General features: G+C 48.5%; 1 protein-coding gene across 1 annotated transcript; it reads right to left on the reverse strand.

Moving 5' to 3' along the window:
• Window positions 1-10,395: 10,395 nt before the first annotated feature.
• On the reverse strand, window positions 10,396-15,724 carry LOC128725295 (uncharacterized). Its single transcript, XM_053819029.1, has 5 exons — window positions 15,527-15,724; window positions 11,530-11,898; window positions 11,152-11,467; window positions 10,862-11,081; window positions 10,396-10,794 (listed from the first exon to the last, which is right to left on the reverse strand). Exons 1-5 carry the CDS (start codon window positions 15,722-15,724, stop codon window positions 10,587-10,589), a joined length of 1,311 nt encoding a protein of 436 aa, XP_053675004.1. The 3' UTR covers window positions 10,396-10,586.
• Between the last annotated feature and the right edge of the window lie 384 nt (window positions 15,725-16,108).

Consider the following 16,108-nt stretch of genomic DNA (forward strand, 5'->3'; position numbering starts at 1 on the left):
TCTCGCTGAAAAAAGTATACAAAACAGATGGTGACAATTGCTAAACGCACCGTTTAGAGAGCGCAAGTTTCCCTTTTATTTATTCCACTCAAGCGCAAACTCGCCGCGGCGCTGAGCCAACGCGCCAACATGAAATGTCAAATTTGCAAATCAATTAGCACGTTTTAAAGCCAGTTCAAATTTGCATAGCGGTAACATCTTAATAGCCGCGCTAAAAGTAAATTTTGTCGCCCTACCCTTTGCGCGTCGAAAACTGCTCCCTCGAACCGATCGAATGGTTGCGTAATGGGGAACCATACCCGGGGTTTGTGCGATTTATCTCCTGATCTTGAAACCACCGTCAAAAGTACTCACTGTCTCCGTCGCCTTGGGTCGAGCGTTTTACGGTTTACCCCTTTTTTTTTCGTTCACCCGTCGACACGTCGAATGCCCATTGTTTACCAATAGGTGTCCATCAGCCGCCCTTATCAGCCGTTGTCTCCCGAATGCTCCACACCGCCTCCCACAAAAGCCCTTGACCAGTGAAACGTGGATTACAACGGGGTACAGCACGCACGCACCGTTTGGTGGTGTCTCCGGCGATCACTAGTACCAGAAATATCTCCAATTAGCTCCAGGCAGCGAGCTGACAAGCCACCGATAACGGCTGATGAAGCGGGAGCTCGCAAGTAGCAAGTTTCTACCATTTTGCTCACGGTGATAAATCAGCGATTAGTAGCCAAGGAAGAAACGGTACGGTTGTAAACGCAAACCACCACCGTGGTTGGATGAGTAAGCGGGAAAATGAAGTGATGATTAAGGATGATCAGCCACGAGGCTTCAAATGACGATGGCCGATCGGTTTCCCATTCTCGGGGCCACTCGAGCGTAAAACAAATGGCGGATTGGCAAAATTGGCCGTAGTCAACGGCTGATTAGAACGCCACTGGACCACGTCAGAAGCCGTCGGGTCGGTTTTACGTCGAGCACCGTTGTGTCGTCGCCTTGCCGGGGACGTGTGGCATCCCTTATCGGATGGATGGTGTTGATCGGAGCGATTTAAATTGAATTCAGCGAAAGAAAACCCCTTGTCTGTTGGGCCCGAAGGCGCGAGGCTAACTATTCCCCCGTGACGAGACGAACGTTGCTTTCGATTGCAGCGGAATGTTAAGCTCTAAACAAATTGGCGAATGCACTCGAGAGTCGATGCAACCGCTTATCGGTACGGTGGTAATCAGCGTGAGGCTAATAACGCACACGATCGGCTACTGGGGGTTGCATTTTGATCGATTACATCGATCAATTACTACGCCAGCTAGGGGGTTGTTTTGTGTCATTCATTGTGTAAACAAGCGTTAACAGGAATGGGCTGATAAATTTGTTTGTTTTGTGATTTTATTTTTGCTGGCATTGACACTGATTTGGGATATCTCACAAATCCGTAGGAAAAACACATAAAAATTACATAATTAAGTGCGGTGTCTTTTGTTAAAAGCATGTATTACATAACATCAATTACTGATATGTTCTTGATATCAGTGTGATTGAAATAAATAAAATAAAAGATAAAAAGAAATGCGTACTGAATTAATATTAAGCATATAATAAAGTAGCAAATTATATAGCATAAAATGTATTCTAGACGTTTGAAAGTATGTTTTTCAGACCCATTTTATACGACAAAAATATGGTATGGTATTTTTTTGTATTTCTCAAATTTACTAAAGATAATTTTTATATCTCACACGTTTGCTACTTTAAAAAAACTCAAAATATGTATCCAATGCACAACTATGATCATATTTGTAGTGCAGTTATGTCGCATGGAAGCTTTCCTTATCACGTGTCATCCAACGCACCGAAAGCCATTATGAAGAATAAATTAACATCCTGCCACCCGGAACGCTAGAATGAAATCGATGCCCGATTGACGTTCATCGACACCATTAGTTTGCTGCCAACTGGTGCTAATTAGCCGATAAACACAGCGGTCGGAACAACCGTCCCAAACTCCCCATCCATTTGTTGGAGCCTCGCCAGCCATTTAATTGGCGCTTTCGTGCACAGTCTCGCGTGCCAAGAAACGCCGGTGTTAGCCGGTCGAGACGGTTACCGAGGTAAACCCACAAAACGAGACCCACGGGGTTGACTCAGTTCACGCTCCGGCAGAAACACACACACAAGACGGCGTACACCGCAAAACGTGAACGGCACGTTTCCGGTCCTTTGAGGGAAACGTGTCCTCAGGGCGTTCGAACTTTTATTCGTGTGCAAGCTTCGGTTATTTCGTACCAAGGGAAGCTTTCTTCGGATGCGAATCTTCTCGTTTCAATAGCACACGCCTATCGAAACGTGCCCTTTTTTTACGCATCCATTCCATCGGGCTCTGAAATGCTCAACTATCACTCGACAGACACCCGCTCGGTGCATGATTAAAACAGGCCATCTTTTTTGTTCGGATAAGACGACACCGGCAGCGTCCAAGGTTCAGTCGAAACCACAAACTCGCAAAAGCGCTGAATCTTCACGCAAGCACGCCCGTTTTATCAACTGAACGGTCGGTTTTCCCTTTTTTGCATTGTGTCCAGACTGTCCACTGGCAGCATCGGTCAGAGTTGACCTCCTTTCGCAACGGGAAGCCGTCCGTTTATGGGCCCGAATAATGCAATAAAAATTACGACAGCTCCAAAGTGAGTCGCGCGGAAGCAAAAAAAAAAGAAGCCAGATAATCCTATTCCCGTGTACGTTTACGCGTGTGGACGCGAAACCGCGTTCTGGAAAAACCTCCCAAAAAGCGCCCCCTTTTTTTTGGTTGCTGACCGAGCTGACCGAGATCGCGAATGGAAAGTTTTCGTTCCAGAGCTCCAAAGCGATCCCCATTTAACCTCGCCGTGTGTCGAATCGAGTGAAAAAAAGGGCGACAAATACCACGAGCGTCTTATCAGCTCGTTCACACAGGGCAGCGAAGAAAAAGAGATTCGTTGGATATAATATTTACCCGAGAGCTGTGTGCCGCAAGCGTTCAATTTTGCAGCAAACTAATAAACTACGTAATGTGAAACACCTTCCACGAGTCAGCTGTGAGTCAATGTCTTAACCTTGAACTCTCCCCACGACGGCTAAGAAAACGTTAGAGAAGAAACGACTGAAGAAAAACCTCTCCCAGCTTATCGGCAATCTGTTTCATTTGTTCCGGCTCGCTGCCCAAATTCCTCACTATTCCGAATCCCCAGGCTAGCTGTCAAAACATTGTTACGCGCTGATTAAAACGCGCCCCAAAGCCCCCAGTGATTCTGATAAGTGTACCCCAAGATTGGCAGCATAATTGAAGCATGTGTGATAAACTTCGCGTCCTATTTTAACCTTCCCATGTTGAGACTGGTGTTTGTTGTGTGTGTGTGTGTTTTCTTCTTCTTTTCATTCACTGCTACCCACCGCAGCAGGCGCGCTGTTTCGAAGGATCTGTTTCCAAGGAGACAATTTCCGCCGTCCAGCGAAAAGGTTTTGCAAACCGGACCGGCCAGTCGATCGGCGTGTGTATGTCGTTTGCAGCTCCAATGCGGGAGCAAAACAAAATACCTCCCGCGCGGAACCGGTTATGCTGCGATACGGCTCGGGGCTGGGGCATCTTTCGATCGAACGAGCATTAATTTTCCCTCGTCTGTCGAAACGGCCTGAACCGTCGTTGCTATCTCGCGAAGGTTACGTCTACGAGGCTGCCACGATTCAACGATAGCGATGGCTACTTCGATCGCCGAGTGTCACCTTCGACGGATGTCGCTTGTTTCGGGGGCGAGTTTTTAATTGTTTGATAAGGGATGAAGCCGGACAACCGCTCAATGCCAGCTCATGGTCGGATGGCGTGATTCGTTCGGCAAATATTTAGCATGTTTAAGCCTACACTTGTCGGTGGCTCGATTCTCTGGAACTCCACCACAATTGTTCTTAAAAATCTTCCCCGTGTTGCAAACATTAAACAAAAAAAACCACCACTGCTCCAGACCAAGGGAACGTCACGCACGAACCGCAAATAAGTTCGCAGCGAGTTGGTTTTGCAAATAGCGAGAAGAAGAAAAAAAACGGCACCCGAGAAATGGGCTCGTTATCGCCGCGCGTACACGCTTCTCAATCGGCCAAGGTTGAAAAGCGCGCCGTTTCCGCGACACATGCGACCATCACCCATCAACACACACACGCACAAGACCACCACCGGGACACAAAGAACACGCCACAAAGTCGGTTCAAGGTGCAGCGTCAGCAAAAGCTGCCGTAAGCCGTTGCCTCAAGCAATAAGGAAACAGAAACCGGCCAAAGGGGTGTGAAGCACGACGCAGAAATGCATTCCAATTCACTGGTCATTTTTTTCTTCTCTCTTCACATCAGCTGTAGCGTTTTTTTGCGGCTTCAAATAAGATGCACTTGAACCGGTGCGTTAAGGTGACCGGGGCAGAAGAATGACTTACGCAAGCAACGTAAGTCTACCACCTCTGGACCAATGGCGCCGGCAAAGAAGATTGACACGCCGGCAGCTCAGCTGATCGAAAGGAAAAACGACAAGCCAAAAGTCAGCGAATTTTCATTTCATTACCAACTCCACACGCGCCGGTTCAACGAACTGCTGGGGGAGGAGGGTCTGTTGATTAACCAATTAGCTGGCCCCACCCATCCGCTCTCTCTCCCCGGCACAGGGTGTAATGTTGGCAGAAGAAGAAGCAAAAAAAAGCGGAACATAAATAAAATAAAAGCAAAACTACTGAACAGCATATTCGTCACCAGAGCGCCAGAGTAAACCGACGCGTCAGGGGTGGCGGGTTTTGAACCGATTAAACGATCGTAAAACCGTCCCCATAAAATCGTCATAAAACCTCCCCAAGCCATCCCCCCCCCCCCTGCACTATCTCGCGGGAGGTGTGAAAGAGGCGCGCGGGCGAAGGATGTGCCATTGGAATGAGCCGCCCGAAACAAAAAGGCGGTAGCGGGACATAAAAATCGGGCGTTATGCTCGTTAAAATCGGTTCCGATTTCGGGATCGTGCCGGCGATGAGTCTTTATTTTCGTGTTTTTCCTTTTTCTTTTCTTTTTTGTTGCTGTCGCCATGTTTTACGATCACTCATCGATCGTGCGCTGTGGGTGGTGGTGTTGATTTTAAATCATAACTTATAACATGGTGTACGATCGCCGGGCCGTAGGGGTGAATTTGAAGGAGTTTATGACTCACCCCAACACGAATTCCCTTGGTGGGAATTTGAAGCGCGGCCTTTTTTTTATTGGTCTTTTGCACTCAGTTTTGCATTTAAAGCGATGCATCGAAAGATCGCTTATCATCGCGACAAGCTAATGGACGTTTCTTAATGTGGTTTTGGGCCACTTTTTTTTCAGTGCGGTTTGGCTTTTCGTTTAAAACGTTATTTTTATTATGTTTCAAATTTCAGCAAAGCATACGGCCCGTTTCGATTCCTCCCGTGGCTCGTGGGAATAGTTTTCCGGTTTTTTTTTTACCGCTTCTTCTTGCTCCCGGAGAGCATCCGGATTCTTGGACCACCGATCAACGGACCCGCTGACCTTCAAACGAGCATCACGCCACCTTATTTTTATTCAATTCTTTTTGTTTTTAGTTCGTTGCTTTCGATGGGCAATCGCGGGCCCACTTCTGTGCTCGGTTATGGAACGGAATTAAAACGCTGCTGGCCGGTTTGAGCCGAGAGAGAAAAATAGTTTTTTTGTTGTTGTTATTGTGCGCTTGTGTTTTGCTCCGTACGGGGCCTTGTTTTCGTAGTTCCCAACGTGTCTGGGCCACCCAAAAAAAATACACTCGTTTGTTCGAAACAACCTGCTACCCACCGATCGTCAACCCTCCTCCTGGAAGCTTCTCTCGGCTCACGAACGACAACACTTCGAACGTGGCGGCGCGAGCGTACATTGAAAAGCACTAAAAATAATCCCATTACATAACGCGCCCCTTTTCGTACACCCGGCAATACCACCCCCCACAGTTGATCGGTTCAACCCCCAGCCCTACGCAAAACTACACGTGTACGCTTACGAACACCGCCATCGATGGCAGAAGGGGTGACTTTTGTTTTTTGCGAAACCCGCGGTTGGATGTTGTTGTTTTTTTTTCGGTTCTGTTTTGTTTTTAAAACGCGCTTGTGCCTTTTGCGCTCGTCGTGCCCCTTTGAGTTCCGTCATCTCCCGAGCCCGACAAAATTCGTTTCAGGACGGCTGGTGGCGTTCGATAAAGTCTCCCTCGTCTTTTTTTGTGGGGGCAGAACCACGCTGGAGGCTTGAATCCGTGATCGAAACAAGCCTCCTGATCGACTGTCCCATTGGTTCTGCCGTGGATGGCGTGACTGAATATGTTTTCAAGCTTTCCTATTCATTTTTTTGCTTCACAACAGAACACCCACTCTAGACCCCCCTTATTCGGTAGCATTCCTGGGCGGATAATGTATAATAATGCCCGCACGATCCGCACTAAACGGCACTCCGATCTGTTGATTTACACGCCAAATAATCTCGAAACGCGTTTTCCGCGTTATGATCGACTGGAAGCAGCAAACAACAAGCTTCGATTGATTAAAACACATTTTCCGTCCCGCGCTAATCATACCATTTCCATGCTTCCAGAAGACCTTGAAGATACCTCGAAAGGGTATGATCGCCCGCCCAAAACAACCCTCCAATCGGGCTGAACCGGGGGGTTTGCGATCGATCGCCCAACCGAATCGATCCACGCAGCGGCAAAAGCAAATACGAACGGGGGGGGTTGCTCGTTCAACAAGGGGGTTGGTCGCTTTCAAGTTGGTTTTCCAGTTCCGGCACCTGATAACATACGCCCGCTCGATTGGGAAGACACTTTGCAGGCACTTGAGCCGTGCCGGGCGTAGTATCTTGGAGGGTTGGGAGCCACAGATAAGCGGGTTGCGCGGCAGAGTGGTAGTTTTTATAAGTGGATACTCGATTTCGATTGTCGTGCTGGAAATACAGGAGAATGTAACGATTAGTTTTACGACGCTACGCCTTGCGTGCGATAAGTAACTGAAGGTGGTATTAAAGGGGTCTTTTTTAACACAAGTTTCGTTGCCATTATTGCACAACACCACCCCAAAAATAAGCTTCATTTTCCACGTTAAACATGGCTGCTCACAGACCTTGATCTTCGTGCCGTCCCGTTCGAGGTGATAGTCAAGGCCACGCACATGCCCGGTGGCAAACGCAGCAGATGACGGCGTGACGTGGCGTGGTTGTTGCAGTTTTATTTTATTTATTTGTTACTTCTTCGCCCTCGGCTGCGGTTGCTGACCATTTTGTCACGCTGTGCGGGTGCGAGAGCGAGAGCGCATTAACACACCCACCCGATGCACCGTTACCCAATATCGATGGGGTGTTTTTTTTGTGGTTGTTGATGGTTTTCTCGGGTTTTGTTTTTCCTCCACCCTTGGCCGTGGGGTAGCAGCAACGGCGCCATCATGCGGTTGAGGTGTGCGCGATTTATTTGATGCTGTTGAACCTTGGCGTCCACGCAAACACAGCTGACGGGGATGGTCTAGTAGGCCGCGAAATGGTGATGGGTGCCATTTTTTTTTGTTGCTGCTTCTCTTCTCGCCATCACAGCCAGCCATGAAGAAGCGGACAGTTTGTTAGAAAACAATAGTTTCGAAGAAATTGCGACGTCGATGGTATGGATGGGAACGGAGTTTCTTCGTTACGACCTGTTGATTATAAAGTTTATAAATAAATATGTTGGAAATTGCTATTTGGAGGAGTATAAAAATAACAGAAACTGCCCACATGGCTATTGGCATGATACGAACGGAAAGCCTGAACTTCCCTCAAGTAGCCGCTGTACGTGTGAACGACCTTCGGTTTCTTCCGGTTGCCCTGGCTCGAGATGATAACACGTTCATTGCCTTTAGCATCAGACACTTATCAGCTTTTCTTATGATCACCAGGAAAAACTCACCCCCATATAAAGAGGCTCTCGATTGGCAGGAATAATGTTTTATGTTTCTGCCGAACGAACACTTCACTTCAGTTCATTATACCTGCAGCTGGTGCCTTTCGAATCGAATAATGAACAACCGTACATTTTTTTTCTCCACAATCGTGCACCTTTTCGTGGCCACCGGTAGCTGCGAGTCGACCCGCGCCCAGAAAGTTAATCCTTCTGCGAAAATGGTATTTTTTCTTGCTTTCCGTTTTTGAAGCGTCTACGAAAACGGACGCCTACAACAACGGTGGTTCCGCATCAGCCGAACAAAGTCTAGACCGCTCGATCGAAACCCGCAAAAATGCAACTGGAATTGAATTTCCCAGCTTTCCGGCAGCGTGCCATGTTCATTGACCTTGCCCGTTAGCGACAGCGAGAACGGTTTCTCGTGAAATCGCTCACTTTTTTTGTTCGTTCTGGAAAAAGTGGTTCCAATATCCGCGGTGGGTGGAATTGATTGTCGCTAATTGTTTACCCGGTAGTTGGAATCTGCTTTTATGAGGAAAATTAGTCCATCAAGCCTGCATACTTATGCGAGCTGCATTCTAATGAACACGACAGAATTACGTGACCCTCAGTGTTGTAGGCGTTGCATTTCGCTTCTTTCCATCCAGCCATTCGGAAATGCATACAATCATAACGCCCTTAAACGCAATACGTGATCGCAAGCATTATGCCCTCATACGAGCCCGGATCAGTGCACATTGTTGCGGAGACGTGTGCCCTGCATCGCTATCAACGTTCATTATGCATTCGAATGCAATCATATTTTCCAACCCAGCCCAGACTTGGGTCAATTGCATCCGACAACGCGTAACCCATGCCGTCGGTTCTATCGTGCCTTTCTCGGGTTGTCCCACAATCCTTCGAGAGCGGCTGGAAAACCTAACTGCCCAGCTCGCTCTAGTGCTCGTTCGACTCATTTAATCATTCATTCAGTTGGCGTTAAAAGCACGGTTTGCATTTTATCCCTTGTGGACGCACACACACACACACACACATACCCACACGTACGCAAACCGGTTCCCGTCCAATTAATTGATCCCTTTGCGACAAAAAGGAAAAGCACGGCCTGCGCTCCGCAAGGGCATCGGCCTACATTCGCGTCCCATGAATGCGTGTGATAATTTTTATTGTGATAAATGTCACCGAGTCGCGCTTTAATGAGAGGGGCACGCTGGGATGGGCGAAGCGAGGCGGACTTTCCAATTCTGCTGCTGTGACGGCTCTGTGGCAGATATTCCGTCCGAGTATCCCACCCACCTCCCGTCTGACCTGAAAGGCCAACGATATACGAGTCAGCGGCTATAATAGCGGCACATCTCTCGCGCCTGGCGTTGCATAATGAATCGGAGCGAATGAGCTAAATGAAACCATTTAAATTTTTTAATTTCAAAGCGAAGCGCCTAAAGTGAGACCTCCTCCGGAGGAAGCAATCCAAGAAGAAGATATCAACGGGAAGGGCGCCCCTTGAGATAATCAATTGAAAGCGAGTATTACCCTGCGAGTGTGTGGGGAAAGCAGATAAAAATAACGATCCCTGGTTTTTCAGCCGACACTGTTCATCGATGGCGATGAGTAGCGCGGTTCCGGCTCTTGACCTACCCGAATGAATGACGACGCAGGCCTGGGAATGGTTTTGCGAGAACAAAGAATGTTTCATTTTCGCAATCCCCCAAGCTGAATCGGCCAGAGAAACATTCTATTTTGTGTTGTTGTTGTATTTGCAATATACTACTTCAGGCGTTCGAAACCTATGTGGAAGCAATGCACAAAGCAATGCACTCGCTTACTAAACGTTTATTACACCAATTCCCTTCAAGTTTCGTTACTCTTGCTACAAACTTCAAACTGAAATCGATAACATGGTATTGTTTGGTTAACAACTTTCTATTTGAATTGGCAACTGTTTTCCTCGCATCTTAACTGATTTTCCCTTGCTGCACTTCTCAACACTGCATGTAGTGCATCCCTGCAGATCTTTACTTCTCACATCTAGATGGCGCTGCATTGCGAGCGCAGCTTTTAAAGCTCTCTCAAAGAGAGAAAGAGTGTCTGTCTTGCAATATAGCCTCTCTTCTCTTTTTCTCATGGAAAACGATACAGTGTGGTGAAAAACATTACATTTTAAAATAACGCTACGACGTGATTGATGTTAATACAATACACAGCAACATCCATTATGATTATTTTATAATAAACGGAACAACAAAAGCCTCCTTACTAAATGTAGTAGTTGTAAAAAAAGCCACTACAATTTCCGCTCAAATATCGTGGAAGTAAAATAAGTTGAGAATAACAAATAATCCCCCATTCTAAAAGCATATTTTTTCTCTCATGTTCATTGACCACATCTTTAAAGATCCCCAACTATATTGTTGTATGTATTCCTTTTAAAACAAATAAAACGCACCTTTGTACACTTTTACACGCCTACACGATATATATTTCTCTATGCTCGCCATACAAGTATTTTTTCCGATATATTGTACTCCACTGCTCGCCCAGCCATATAGCTGACCATATTTACAAAAACGCAATCACTCCTCCCCGGCGAATCCACGACCACCAGCTAATTGAACTTCTTGTCCACTGGGACATGCCGCACTCGCCTCGCTTATATCCAACCTCTCTGGTCGTAGATCCTGAGCGTAACCTCAAGCCGTCGGTAGTAGTCCTCCTCGACCAGGTTGTCGTTGAAGAACAGTGCCGCATCCTGTTCACTTTGCTCGGGGATCGATTCCTTGCGAGCCAGCACCACGCGCAACATCGACACGATATGGTACAGCTCGTACGGGGCTACTCGGTCGATCTCCTCGCGAAAGCTGCATCAAAACAGAAGGATAAAATGAAATGAAGGTTCCGCACAGCCCCTTGGGGGAAGCCACCAACCTTTCGAGCGTGAAGTCGTCCTGGTTAGGAATCTGCAGCCGGGCCACGTTGCCAACTAGCTGCTGGAAGTAGTACTCGAAGTAACCGTCCAACTGTGACTCCAACTCCGGATCACTGACGCTTGTGATGATAAAGAAAATGACATCCCGCACCAGCGAATCCATCTGGATCAGTTGAAAGTCGACAAACTTCAGACTGCACGGTGTCGTCCCGTCTGGATCTGCAAGAATTAAGTAAGGAAACCGTGAATACGCGCACTAGACATTCGATCGTGATTCGCAAACAATTACCGTATTTGATCATCATGTTGTTCACCCACAGATCGTTGTGCAGCATCGTGCAGTAAACGGTCCGTTGATCCGAGATCAGTTGCGCCTGACGCCGATGGCACTCGGTAATTTTGGCCTGAGCTCGTTCGGCCAATCCCGCTTCGACACCGGTCCGCAGGATATCCTGCCGGAACACCTCCATCATCTGGCGCAGCGTGTCCGGGCTCAGACCAGCGTCGATGTCAATCTTCACGAGGTACTTGTGAACGTCTGTCTCGAACACGTCCGGCTTTAGGTAGCGTAGTGCGATTGGAATTGCGTGAAAGAGTGCCAATTTCTGGGGACAATGGATGTGTGTGGTTAAAGGACACATCTAGAACTGCACCCTGGGTTGTTTACCTGCAGCACGAATCGTGCCACCGTTCGGTCAAAGCCTTGACGTCGATCAACCGTCACGTAGCCGGCTAGCTTTAGGTTCTCGAACAGCATCACACCGTCTTGGTCCACCTTTTCGACCGCTGGATCGAGTGAAACCCGAGCATTGTAGCAACGGCAGAACACATCGATCAGTTCGTCATGGGCAGCAAACTCCTGTTCGCGCTGCAACGCGAGCAGCGTAGGGACGATTTTCAGATAAACGGCCGCTTCCTTCACGAAGGTCGTGTCGATTTGGAAGATTTCAAGAAACTCTTCGCTGCTTGGGCGCATCTTGGCCACCAAATGGAGCTCGGTCTCCGTTGGAGAGTCATCCTTTTCGTCCTTACAGTCCTTAAGATCGCATTAAATTGTAAATTTTAATTGTACGTTACAATCGCATTAAACGCAAATGAATAATTGAACTTTAAACGAACATTTTAAAGCCTTTCAACCTCCGCTTCATCTCTTCCGTATTGTGGCTAGCTTTTGCTCTACAAATTTCCCACTCCGAGGGGATTTTAAAGTGGATGCTTATTTTTTCGCTCAACACACCATAAAAAGGCCCCATTTGCATCAATCGAAGCATTTAATTTGGGAACGGCCAGTGAAGCTACACAAAATACTTTCAATAAATCACTTCCCCATGCCACGTCGCCGCCATCGCATACGGGAAAAGCCGACGGCTCTGAATGCCAGCTGTTTCCGGTCGTTTCACGAAGGGCCAGCAAGGAAGATAACATTCTCTCGTTTCGTTGGCTCAGTACGAGTGACCTGTTTTTGCCATCGGCTCAGGACCGAACTCGCTAGATGCGTGTGATTCCGTACCGTAGCTCTATTGAATTTCTTTGTCGTGCTTATTTATCGTGCCTGTTTCGAATGGCACCAACAGACACGGCCCGCACCGGAAAGTTGACCCACGGTCACCAAAATGCTCGCCTTCGGCAGTGACACGCGAGCGAATGGAGCGAGAAAAAATCAATTCACATCCCACAAGTCGGTGAAAATGAAGAATGCAAAAAAAAATCAATCACCTTGGCAGCAAAGACGTTGTTTTTGATCCATACCGTTCTGTCGAAAAAGGACGAAAGCGAAACATATATAGGCACAAATTCCGGAGAAGGTATTCAAAGTGTCCGAGGAAATTGAAACGCCCGTCAAAAGTGACCGTATCTGTTTTGCAAGACATTTTTACCGTTTTTCCTGGTAAACCAACACAATGAGGCACTGGAATTAGAAAGATTCATTTGATCGGGAATTCAACAAGGGCTCCGTAAAACAGCACAAATAAGTTTCTTCACTCAAACTAAATACTTCCGAACGAAAAAAAAACACGTTCCAGGAACGCAGCTAAAAAGTTACATTTCCCATCTATCGCTCTGGTGACGCTACAATGCTGGCATTCAACAAATGTTTTCCGACCCATTAGCACGCGCTCGCTTTTTTCTCTCTGCTTTTGCAGCGTCTTTTCGTTGCCGCCTCCGCGTGACATTAACTTTGTGGACAAGTATGCGTGGTTTCCTTTTCACTAACCGTCCCCCAGTGCACATCAGGCACGTCTTGGCCCCATTTTGTGATAGCTCCGTGTGGATGCGAAAATAAAAGAAACTAAACCACAATCCAACTCCCCCCTTTGGGGTTGAAGCCCATCGCCCTATGCGAAAACCGACACCGACACTGTCAAAGCCCACAAACACGCCACTGAAGACGCGCGGATAAAGCGGATTCGTCCGGCCGGCTTTGGACGAAGAAAAACCGATAAATCATCTTTCGGGCGCCTATTCACCTGTTACGCTTTTCCGATGCGAACTGATGACGAGCCGAGCCGGGTGGAAAAGCATAATCGAAGGCTTTTCCGGGGCAGTATTTTCCTTGCCGCTCGTTTGTTTTTTGCCGAAATATTGTTTTAACATTTTGTATCGCGAAGCACGAAATGGGCGGTAAAATGCACGTAACCAAGCAACAAATGAAGCTGATTTACGAGCGGGACAGCGAGTGAAAGAGAGAGAAAGAGATTGAGCAAGCATATAATAAACCAGCCAACTCGTATTGCGGATCAACCCGTGTACGTATCTGCAGATTTTCACGCCCGCCTAATGGAGATGGCGTTGCCGGATCGGTAGCAGACGCGTTATGTCTTTAAATAACATTATTTGTTACCGATCGAACGGTCGATTGCTGCCATGAAAGAGAGAGACAGAGAGATAGCATCAATCCTGCTCAGCGCCTACTTTGACGAGGGTGTGTTGATGTTTAACGTGCTCCCACCGACTCCACGGACAGCTGAGCGGGTTCGGTTTCGGCCGCGGTTCAATCGAATCAATTCATCACAATCAATCATCCACGCACGCTTTCATCAAATCCCGGGGTTGATTTCGTAGGAAAATCTACCCCATCGAGGGCCTTCACCCCCGGCGGGATGAAAGCTACCAACTGAGCTGGAAAATGCGCCTCGTTACACAGCAAAATCGTCAAATCTGTTGCGCACTTTCGCGGCTCGTGTGTCCTCGTGGAGTGGATCGACGACTCAATTGTATCCTTCTGCGCTCAACGAACAAACCCCAACATCCCGCCACAAGGGAAATTCACGATACCCCACAACATTCCGTCGTTGAAATTGAAATAAAAAATTCAATTCCTACATTTTTGTAACCGGGTTTATTTGACCTTGCGTTCCGGGTACCATCTTCGCCGGGATGGCGTCGCGTAAAAGCGAACTTAAAGCTGCAAACAGCGGCTTAGAGCGCGAGTTTTCTGTCATGCTTTGTGTGCCCAGCATCTGGGTCGCATTTTTTTTTTCAACCCCCGATTCCAGCCCAGCTTATCCCGACCTGCATGTTTCCGCCACCACGGAAAAGGGTGTTGAATAATGGCCTACAGCGGATCGTGCGGTCGGGTGTCTGCACGGGACAGCTCGGTTCACAACCGCTGACCAACAACGCGGGAGGATACGGTATAAAGTAGAAAAATACACTCGTAACCTTCCTAGGCATGTGTCCCTTGCGCCCGTTTCGGGTCAGGTTCGTGAAACAGCAAACCGGCAACAGGAGCTGGCATCATTTATCTTCGACACTCCACCACAGACACCCTGTCGATGGCGGGGTGATGGTGAACGCGCGTGAGAGAGCCTTTCCGTGCCAGGAAGGATTTAATTTACAATTTATGAGCCCACTTCGAGGGTGCCGGCAAGGATGTGGTTACGACGTGGGGCCGTTCTGCGATCGTACGAGTGTCCCGTCGCGTATCCCTGGCTTGGCATCGACCACCACAGCACAACGGGATGTCCTTAACGTTCAGCTGCGACACGACACTGTGTGTTTCCGTGTGCGCTCCGTTTACGAATGGGATAAGGAATTGTAATTTTATTAGCTATTCACCCTCCGGCCAGCACTTGACACGCACGCGAAAAAACGACCATTTGTGTGCGACGGGAACGCGGTTCCAACGCTGACTGACAAAAGCAAACCGTTTACCAGGGAGTGCTTTCACGGTACTAATTGAACTGCCAGCATCCAGGTTGTGGTGGTTTGGGGGAACGAAGCAAAAATCGCTTTTCTTATGCCACACCCTGAGAACCACCAGGCGCCTCCATCACCTGCACACCACGCGACCACGCGGTGGCCCATCGTTAGCAACACCGGCATGATTAATTGGCACTCATTGGCTTGCCACCGTTCGTGCCACCGATGGCGTCCCGGTGGCTCACCACTCGCAAACTTCAACACGCACCGTTGGGTTCGCTTTTCACGGCCAGCTCGTGCGCCACCGGGCGCCTCCATTCGCCCACTCATTTCCGGTTGATTAATTTACCCATCGGCGCAGACATTCCCGCCCCTGTCGTTTATGGTCCCCACTCTGTAGAGCGCTTTCCCGCCGATGCTTCCCAATCAAAATGTCACGGAAAACCGGAAATAACGCGTGTGACAACGTGGCGAAACCTCAAGTCGCGCGCCGTTATTTACGGCCCGTCGGGCGCCTTTACCTGCTGTTTGGTGGCTGTGGCGGTGGCCAGTGGCGTCCGGGTGGTGTGTACGGTGACGGCCAGCATGGTGCTGCCGTAGTTGTCGCCGGGTGCCGTAAGATAGGCCGCTTCGTATCCGAGCACCCGCGTGCCCTCGGGTAGGACGGGCCCCAGCAAACCCTCCAGGTCACGGATTGGTGGCGGTGGAACGGTCGGCATGGTGCTGCCAGCCAGGGGAGCGTGTACTCCCTCAGCCCAAGCCCGAACCTCTGGACCTCGGGACAATCGTAATGGTGTACGCGTGACTGGCGTGCGACGCTAGCGAAGAGCACGCGCACGGAAACACGATCACGCGGTTGGTTGTATGCTCTTTTCGCTTTCCGTTCCTGTTGTTTTTTTTTTGCTTTCTCTTTTCGATACAAATTACCACCAACTATGCTACCGATGGTAACGCACCACCACACGACGGAACGAGCGGCACACTGGCACACTGGACGATAGATCGCTATCGGAACCGACCGCGTCGAGGCGTGCGAACCAACTGATGCTACCGCGGACACTAGGGACTGTAGGTTCACGTGCTGGTTGCCCTCTAAACACAAG

This window comes from Anopheles nili, chromosome 3 (genome assembly GCF_943737925.1).
Source record: "Anopheles nili chromosome 3, idAnoNiliSN_F5_01, whole genome shotgun sequence".
Lineage (NCBI taxonomy): Eukaryota > Metazoa > Arthropoda > Insecta > Diptera > Culicidae > Anopheles > Anopheles nili.

Bases quoted from the DNA above. Each gene is read 5' to 3' on its own strand.
- LOC128725295 (XM_053819029.1), bottom strand. From the start codon at position 15,724: ATGCCGACCGTTCCACCGCCACCAATCCGTGACCTGGAGGGTTTGCTG. The intron at 11,899-15,526 runs GTAAAGGCGCCC...TGCGATCTTAAG, and splicing joins CCACAGCCACCAAACAGCAG to GACTGTAAGGACGAAAAGGA. The intron at 11,468-11,529 runs GTAAACAACCCA...CATTGTCCCCAG, and splicing joins TGGCACGATTCGTGCTGCAG to AAATTGGCACTCTTTCACGC.